The 8,622-nt window shown below is 35.5% G+C and overlaps 1 protein-coding gene across 1 annotated transcript in view; it reads right to left on the bottom strand.

The window, feature by feature from the left end:
• Window positions 1-6,870, bottom strand: part of LOC115425758 (beta-crystallin A1-like) — an 11,526-nt gene extending 4,656 nt beyond the window's left edge. Inside the window, exons 1-3 of the mRNA XM_030143509.1 lie at window positions 6,822-6,870; window positions 5,100-5,176; window positions 1,981-2,099 (exon numbers count right to left, since the gene is read on the bottom strand). Of these exons, the coding sequence (XP_029999369.1) occupies window positions 1,981-2,099; window positions 5,100-5,174 (194 nt within the window). The 5' untranslated portion in view covers window positions 5,175-5,176; window positions 6,822-6,870. The remainder of the gene's footprint in view (window positions 1-1,980; window positions 2,100-5,099; window positions 5,177-6,821) is intronic.
• Window positions 6,871-8,622: the final 1,752 nt, after the last annotated feature.

Here is an 8,622-nt window from a genome sequence, read left to right as displayed (position 1 = left end):
ATCCTCAATCTGTTTCAGACAGAGTCATTCAGTTCAAGGTGGTTCACAGACTGCACTGGTCCAAAGTGAAGTGGACTAAAATTTAATGGGACCTGATTCCTACTTGTGATCGTTGTGAAGCTGAACCGGCCACTGTCTCATATGTTCTGTTTTGGTTCAAAACTGAAAAACTTTTGTCAGTCTATATTTACATTTCTTTCTGATAGAACAGGGTCTCATACTGAACCTGAGGCAACAATTGAAATTTGGCTTTCCATCACATTCTTTAAACCAAAAATCTAATTGCCTTCACCGCTCTTCTAGCTCACAGACTAATACTATTAAAATGGAACGATAAACAACCTCCAACATTTAACTCTTGGTTTCTGGGTCTTTTACATCATTTAACTTTGGAAAAAATCAGATATTCTATAAGAGGATGTGCCGATAAGTTTTTCAGTACCTGGAACCTGTTCTGAATCACATAAAACAGGTCGATCCTTCACCTATTCCAGAGGAGTCTGATTAATACGAGTCTGTGACGAATATCTGTGTTCCTTATTTATTTATTTATTTATTATTATTATGGTCAATTACATATATATATATATATTTTTTTTTTTTTGGTGCAACAGGGTGGGAATGTTCATGGGTTTGGGCAAAAATTTACAAAAAACAATGACTGTATTATGCTTTTCTGGGGGGGGCAGTATGTGCCAAATGATTTATACTGTTGTGATGTACAACAGTAGTCGTTAACGTACCCACACACAACAATGTCACTTGTGCCCCCCCCCCCCCCCCCCCCCCCAAGACAGTGTCCCCCATCAATTGAGAACCTCTGCTCTACATCAACAATGTTCGCTCGGATCAGTATATGCAAGGCCCCCGCATCGATATCAGCATTGGAACTGAAAAAGTCAAATGGGTGCATCCCAAATCGAAACAAGCTGAAAACACTTACAGTCTAGGGCTGCGTATCAGCAAGAATCTGGTGATATGATACAAATCATAATACTAGGATCACAATACGATATATCACAATACATCACAATACAGTTAAAAAGGCCATTTTTTGTTTGTTTCTTTTTTTAAATGATTATTTCCTGGAAGAACTGAATTCCATCAGAAATCTGCCCAAATCCTAAACACATTTGTATTTGATCCCAACAGGATCTAATGTTCTATCACCAAATGTTCCAACTGTGTTCAAACTGAAATTCTGTTTTCCAGACATTCCAGTTTCAGATCCTGTTCAAATGTTCAGATTCTATTAGTTCACAACGAACATCAGAACAGGATTTGAGTTCAATCCAACAAAGGAACCAACATCTGCCTCTCAGACAGAAAAAAATGCTTTTAAGATGCTTCAAAGAACCAGTATTTAAGAAAACAGAGTTAAATAATGAGGGTGAGGGTCAAGGTTAGGGTCAGGGTGAGGGTCAGGGTGAGGGTCAGGGTGAAGGTGAAGGTCAGGGTGAGGGTGAGGGTCTGGGTGAGGGTGAGGGTCAGGGTGAGGGTCAGGGTCAGGGTGAGGGTCAGGGTGAGGGTCAGGGTGAGGGTGAGGGTCAGGGTGAGGGTCAGGGTGAGGGTGAGGGTCAGGGTGAGGGTGAGGGTGAGGGTGAGGGTCAGGGTCAGGGTGAGGGTCAGGGTCAGGGTCAGGGTCAGGGTGAGGGTGAGGGTCAGGGTGAGGGTCAGGGTGAGGGTCAGGGTCAGGGTCAGGGTGAGGGTGAGGGTCGGGGTCAGGGTCAGGGTGAGGGTCAGGGTCAGGGTCAGGGTGAGGGTGAGGGTCAGGGTGAGGGTCAGGGTCAGGGGGTTTTCATCAGTTACAGAGCTCTTCACCTGCCCAGGAAATAGTTCCTTATTTTATCAAACAAAGGACACCACAGGTAAAGCTGACCACACACACACACACACACACCTACACACACTTGCGCGTGCACACACACACACACACACACACGCACACACACACACACACATACAGGCTGTGTGACTCACGCTCCACTCTCCACTCGGATGGAGCGGATGTTGTCCATTCCACAGTCGTGGATGTTGCAGCATTCACAGGTGAACTCCATACACTTGCCCTGGAAATGCTCCTGCTCGAACACAGTCACCTGTACGGGGGGGTGGGGGGGTGGGGGGTGGGGTAAACACATGTACTGCATCAGTGAAGGGAGACCATGGAACACTAATGACACCACATCCAGCTAACACCATCATGTCCCCACCTTTGTGTTCATGTCACATAGAAGGTGTTCTGCAAACGAACCATGAAGGACACCTCAGATAAAAGGCCCATTCATCCAACAGAGCATTAGCCTTCTACAAGTGTTCAGTGAGTATTTACGACAGCTGACAGACGGACAAAGGCATGTGGGTTAGGGTTAGAGTTAGGCTAGGGCTCACACTGGCTCTGAGTCTGGCATTTGAACAGATGGATGGCAGGACTGGTAGGCTGAGCTGAAGTCCTACATATTTAAAAGTTTTACTGTCAGTAGGGCTGGAAGAAAACATCAGTTCTGCAATAGATTGAGATATTTCATTTCACAACACTGTATCGATATCAAAAAGTACTGTATCAATGTTTTTAGGTATTTATTCAAATGCAGATCTGGCGGAAGTTCATTTTTGTTTTTTGTTTTTCTTGCGTTGGTTTTCTTCTTTGGCCAAAGATGAGTTCAGGAGGATGATGGAAGAGGCAAAGATCACACCCAGGACAACATTTAGTGAATCTGCAGTGAAACATGGATGAGACCCCAATTTAAGACCACCGAGAAGCTCTGTATGTGTGGAACAAACTACCAGAAAATATCAGGTCTGATATCTGAGAGTCTGAGTTCTGTTCAGTCCAGGTTCCAGACTCACCTGTTCACTGCTGCCGCTGACTACAAGGCTTTTGACTTTTTTAATTTTAGATTCTCTTTCCAAACTCTGCACTGTAACTCTTACTTTAATATGTGTGTGTTTTTATATTTCTGGGTTTTATGTGTTGTTTTCTTACTTGCTGTTTTTAATCATCTTTTATATGTTTCTTTTATAATGTTTTAAATGTGTTTCTTTTTCCCTGTCATTGTATTTCAGTGTCCTGTGTGAAGCACCTTGAATTGCCTGGTTGCTGAAATGTGCAATACAAATACAATTGCCTTGCCTTTATTGTTTCTATCTTATTTATTATTATTTAACACTGTTTTCTTAAATATTGGTTATCTGAATCCTCCTAAAAGCACTTTTTTTTCTGTCTGAGAGGCAGATGTTCGTCCCTTTGTTTGGATTGAACTCAACTCCTGTTCTGATGTTCGTTGTGAACTAATAGAATCTGAACATTTGAACAGGATCTGAAACTGGAATGTCTGTAAAACTGAATTTCAGTTTGAACATTTGGTGATAGAACATTAGATCCTGTTGGGATCAAATACAAATGTGTTTAGTATTTGTGCAGATTTCTGCTGGAATTCAATTCTTCCAGGAAATAATCTTTAAAAAAAAAGAAACAAACCAATTAAAAAAATGGCCTTTTTAACAGTATTGTGATATATCATGATATATCGTATGGTGATCCTAGTATTAGGATTTGTATCGTATCACCAGATTCTTGCCGATACGCAGCCCTAGTCACTGGTGAGAGGCAGGTCTTTTTACGTCCTGTTTGAACTGACATCATTTACATATATATTATTACGCAGTGGTCACGGTACTGTGGTGCCAAATATGGGCGTGTCTGTTTCCACAGAGCCAATCAGATGTTTTCATTTGTCCTGGTCCAATCAGCAGTAAGGACATGTTGTTGTCCCAGATCCAATCATGGACACTGTTCCATGAACTCATTGTCCTCTTGTGTCCACAGCACTGTGCTCATATATGGAGTATACCCCCCCCCCCCAATCCTAACCCTGTTTAATTCCTGTTGATCCATTAATTCTGTCGATCCATGTCAATAATTGGTGTCAAATACAGTTCTTCGTCTTTTCATGGTCACCAGATATGACCATATTGGGACGTTCAGAGGCTCCGTAGTTACCATGGAAACACCATCATCTTCTCCAACATTGCTTCTCCAGTCAAACCCATGCAGTTGGATCAGTGCCAGTGGATGGACACACTGGGGTTATGTTCAGTTCAGGACAGACTGGACTGAAAAACACACTGTGTATTCAGTTGGATCTGTTTCTGATTTTATAATCTTTGAATTTACTCTGAGCTTTTCTTAACATCTACATAATCAGTTAATTAAGTATTGGACAATACATGATTTTCACTGAAAAAAGGCAAAATACAGAAGATAATGTTACAATAAATGGTGGTAAAACATTTAAGAAATGTTAAATCCACAGAAAAATGAATTTGGGAACAGTCACAGAAGTAGCACTGGGCCTTTAAGGGTTAAACATGTGTTCCTCTGTATTATACATCCAGCTCTACATGTATTCTTTGATAAAGACACTGGACAATATCAGCCACTTAATCTGCTATTTCCTGCTCCATCCTGTTATAAAAGTCTTTCAGACTCACTGTCTGTTAACCTCTGATATTGGACAAATTTTAGCTTTAGCAAAAAAAACTTGTGATTTTCACATTGCACTTGTTGGCCTGAATACAGTTTCGGTCCTATTTTCATTAAAGACTCAGCCTCATAATGTTCATACGCACTAGGGATGCAACGATTACTGGTATAACAATAAACCGCGGTAAAATCACAGACAGTTAGTATTAGCGTTTAAATTCTAATTCTCGTGATAACTGTGTTTGATTAACGCACTTTTAGGGGAAAAAACCTTATGTAAAGATCTGCTTTTATGTCAAATATTTGAGTATAGTTTGAGTTTATTACAATTTTAATTTTCTATACCTAATATTTGGAACCGATATTCACTTTTAAAGTCTGTGAAAAGGTTCGTTAAACATCTGTGTGTTATTTATGCCATAAATTATATAAATTTTTCAAATTGGATTTTACATTTTTTGTGTTTTTTGTCTTTTTATGTTTTTATTGTAGGTTAAAGGGAAAAAATAACAGACAGATGATATAGATGAAGTTGTGCTGAAAAAACAGATCACACACACACTACAGTCGTGTGTGTGTGTGTGTGTGTGTGTGTGTGTGTGTGTGTGTTCACCTTAAAGAAGGGCGCTGTTCCCATCCCAGGGAAGAACATGGAAGAGTTCATGTGGCTTTTATTGATTCGATTCATGTCTTGAATGGAAGAGGGAGAGAAAAGAAAAAAACAGGACAACTGTTCAGAAAATACTCATGTAAATATAAACACCAACAAAAGAACTGTTTATGTACACTGTAAAAAAAATCTGTAATTTAACAGAATTTTCACTGTTTATTTTACAGATTTTTCCTGTATTTTTAAGATACAGGAAAATATCAATGACAAAATGACAAAAGCAGACTGATTTTACATGTCAAATGTAAAATAACATGAAAAAACTGTAACTGTGAATAACCAGAAAATTTTAATTTTTTAAAAGAAATATTTTTTTTCACAGAAAAATACAATTAAAATACATTTGCAAATGTATCATATTTTCACAAACATTTATTTTCTATTTATGAGATTAAACTGTTAATTTAAAGTTTAATACTGAAAAATAAATAAATAAATAAATAAATAAATAAAACCAGATAAAATTACTGACAATTAACCATAAAAGAAGTATTTGTTCTGTCAGTTTAACCAGACTTGTTTGTTAATTGACAGATATCTTGTGTAATTACAGGAGATTTCACAACAAAAATGTTGAATAACTGTATTTTTGTGAATATATATATACATATATATATATATATATATATATATATATATATATATATATATATAGGTAATTTGATTGTTTTAAAGCACAGGTGTCAAACATGTGCCCCTGGGTCCAAATCCAGGCCGCCAAAGGATCCAATCTGGGCCATAGGATGAATTTATGAAATACAAAAATTACACTGAAGATATGAACAAGCGAGGATGACAGACTCAGTTTAATTCAGATTCCACATACAGACCAATTAGATCTGTAGTAGGTCCGAACCAGTCAAATACTATCATATTAAACCTATAAATAATGAAAACAGCAAATTTTCTCTTTGGTTTATTTAGTGTAAAAAAGTAAAATTACATGAAAATGTTATTAAAAAGCTGTTATTCTACAAAAAATGTGAAAAACCTGAAATGACTTCAGACAAATAAATGTAGTTTTACCAATATTCTGCCTGTTATTAAATGTTTGGTGTATTTGTAATTGTAATGTCAGTTGTAATGCCCATGTGTACATGATAAACTGAGGCAGAATATTGTTAACATTGCAGTTGTTTTTCGTAAGACGTTTCCAGTTGTTCATGTTATTCCGATTTTTGTAGATTTTTACATTGTCATAATTTAATTTTTAACTTTTTTCACAGTTATTATTGTACTGGTTCGGCCCACTTCAGTTCATATTGGGCTGAATGTGGAACTGAACTAACAGGAGTTTGACAGCCCTGTTTTAATACATGGAAATATTCTTGATTAAACATTAAAAAGTAAAAAAAAAAAAAAAAAAAATTCTCATGTAAAGTTAGGGCAAAAAACTGTATTTGAATTATGGAAAATTACCGTATTTTTATGAGATGGTTATTTTCTGTTATTTAACAGTATTTTTTTTTTTTTTACAGTGTACATGTGAAGTTGAAGAGAGTTTGAAAAAGTTCCTCTTCTGGTTAAACTTTCCCTCTGAACATGAACACACACACACACACACACACACACACACACACACATGTTCACTCAGTCTCCATCCGTTCATCCGTTCATCCTTTCATCCTGTAAAAACCACCTGGGACACTGGTTTTCTCCTCTTACCTGGATGATGGTCCTGCTCCTCACGCACCAAATCTTCTCTGCGTGGAATTTGGTCTCATTCTGGCGCTTCCGTTTTATACCGGCGTCCACGCGACAGCCTCGTGCCTGCGCGCGTGCTCGCCGTGGCCCCCTTCACAAGCGTGGAGGTCAGAGGTGAAGCGCGAGAGAGTTAGTGGTAGACACTTCCGGTCAGACTGTCAAAATAAACGTCTATGAAACGAATTTGAATGGAAATGGAACTCAGAATAATGTTATGTATAAATAAAAAAAAAAAAAGAGACAGAGAAAAAATGTATAGACAGGTTAAATATACACTGTGAAAACAAAACAAAACAAAACAAAACAAAAACAGTATTATTCCAGCAGCGGGGGTGCCGAAAAAAAAAAAAATACTGTTAAATAACGGAAAATAACCATCTCATAAAAATACAGTAATTTTCCATAATTCAAATACAGTTTTTTGTCCTAACTTTACATGAGATTTTGCTTTTTTTTTTTTCTTTTTTTTTTAACTTTTTAATGTTTAATAAAGAATATTTACATGTATTAAAACAATCCAATTCCCTATATATATATATATATATATATATATATATATATATATATATATATATATATATATATATATATATATAATTTTCAGTGAGACTCAGTTGTCCAATCCACTGATAAAAACTGTATTTGGACAGTTTATCAGTGCTTATACATGTTATACATTCACAAAAATACATTTATTCAACATTTTTCTTGTGAAACCTCCTGTAATTACACAAGATATTTGTCAATTAACAAACAAGTCTGGTTCAACTGACAGAACAAATACTTCTGTTACAGTTAACTGTCAGTAATTTTATCTTTTTTTTTTTTTTTTTTTTTTTTACAGTATTAAACTTTAAATTAACAGTTTAACCTCATAAATAGAAAAGAAATATTTGTGAGATTATGATACATTTGCAAATGTATTTTTCTGTGAGAAAAGAAAAAAAATTCTTTTAAAAAATGGAAATTTTATGGTTCTTCACAGTTACAGTTTTTTTCATGTTATTTTACATTTGGCATGTAGAATCGTAGTCTACTCTTGGCATTTCATTGATATTTTCCTGTATCTGAAAAATACAGGAAAAATCTGTAAAATAAACAGTGAAAATTCTGTTAAATAACAGATTATTATTATTATTTTTTTATTTATTTATTTTTTTACAGTGTAGAGAGGATCAATATAGAGAAGACTTGGTGTATCCATTAGTCTTTTTCATGATGTATTTTATGTATTTTTCTAAAACCAAAATAATATTACGTATAAACTGGTGTATCCTTTAGTCTTGTTTTTTCATGATGTAAAATATATAATACCAGTGTATAAAGCTACATATAGCCTAATTATAAACATGAAATAAGGAATATAAATATAAAGAGAGAGGAGAGAAAAAAACAGGACTACTTTTCAGAAAATAACCAAAAAACCAAACAGCTTTAAAAATTTTAGCCTTAGATTAAATTAGTAATTTTGTCTAATATTTTCTATTACTATCTACTAGGCTGTTACACATCCTAAAAATATATAAAGCTAATGCACACTGTAAAAAAAAATCTGTAATTTGACAGAATTTTCATTGTTTATTTTGCAGATTTTTCCTGTATTTTTCAGATACAGGAAAATATCAATGAAATGACAAAAACAGACTGTGATTTTACATGTCAAGTGTAAAATAACATGAAAAAACTGTAACTGTGAATAACCCTAAAATTTCAATTTTTTAATAGATTTTTTTTTCTTTTTTCACAGAAAAATACAGTTAAA

Source organism: Sphaeramia orbicularis, chromosome 1 (assembly GCF_902148855.1).
Source record: "Sphaeramia orbicularis chromosome 1, fSphaOr1.1, whole genome shotgun sequence".
NCBI lineage: Eukaryota > Metazoa > Chordata > Actinopteri > Kurtiformes > Apogonidae > Sphaeramia > Sphaeramia orbicularis.
This window is presented reverse-complemented; position numbering and strand designations above follow the sequence as displayed.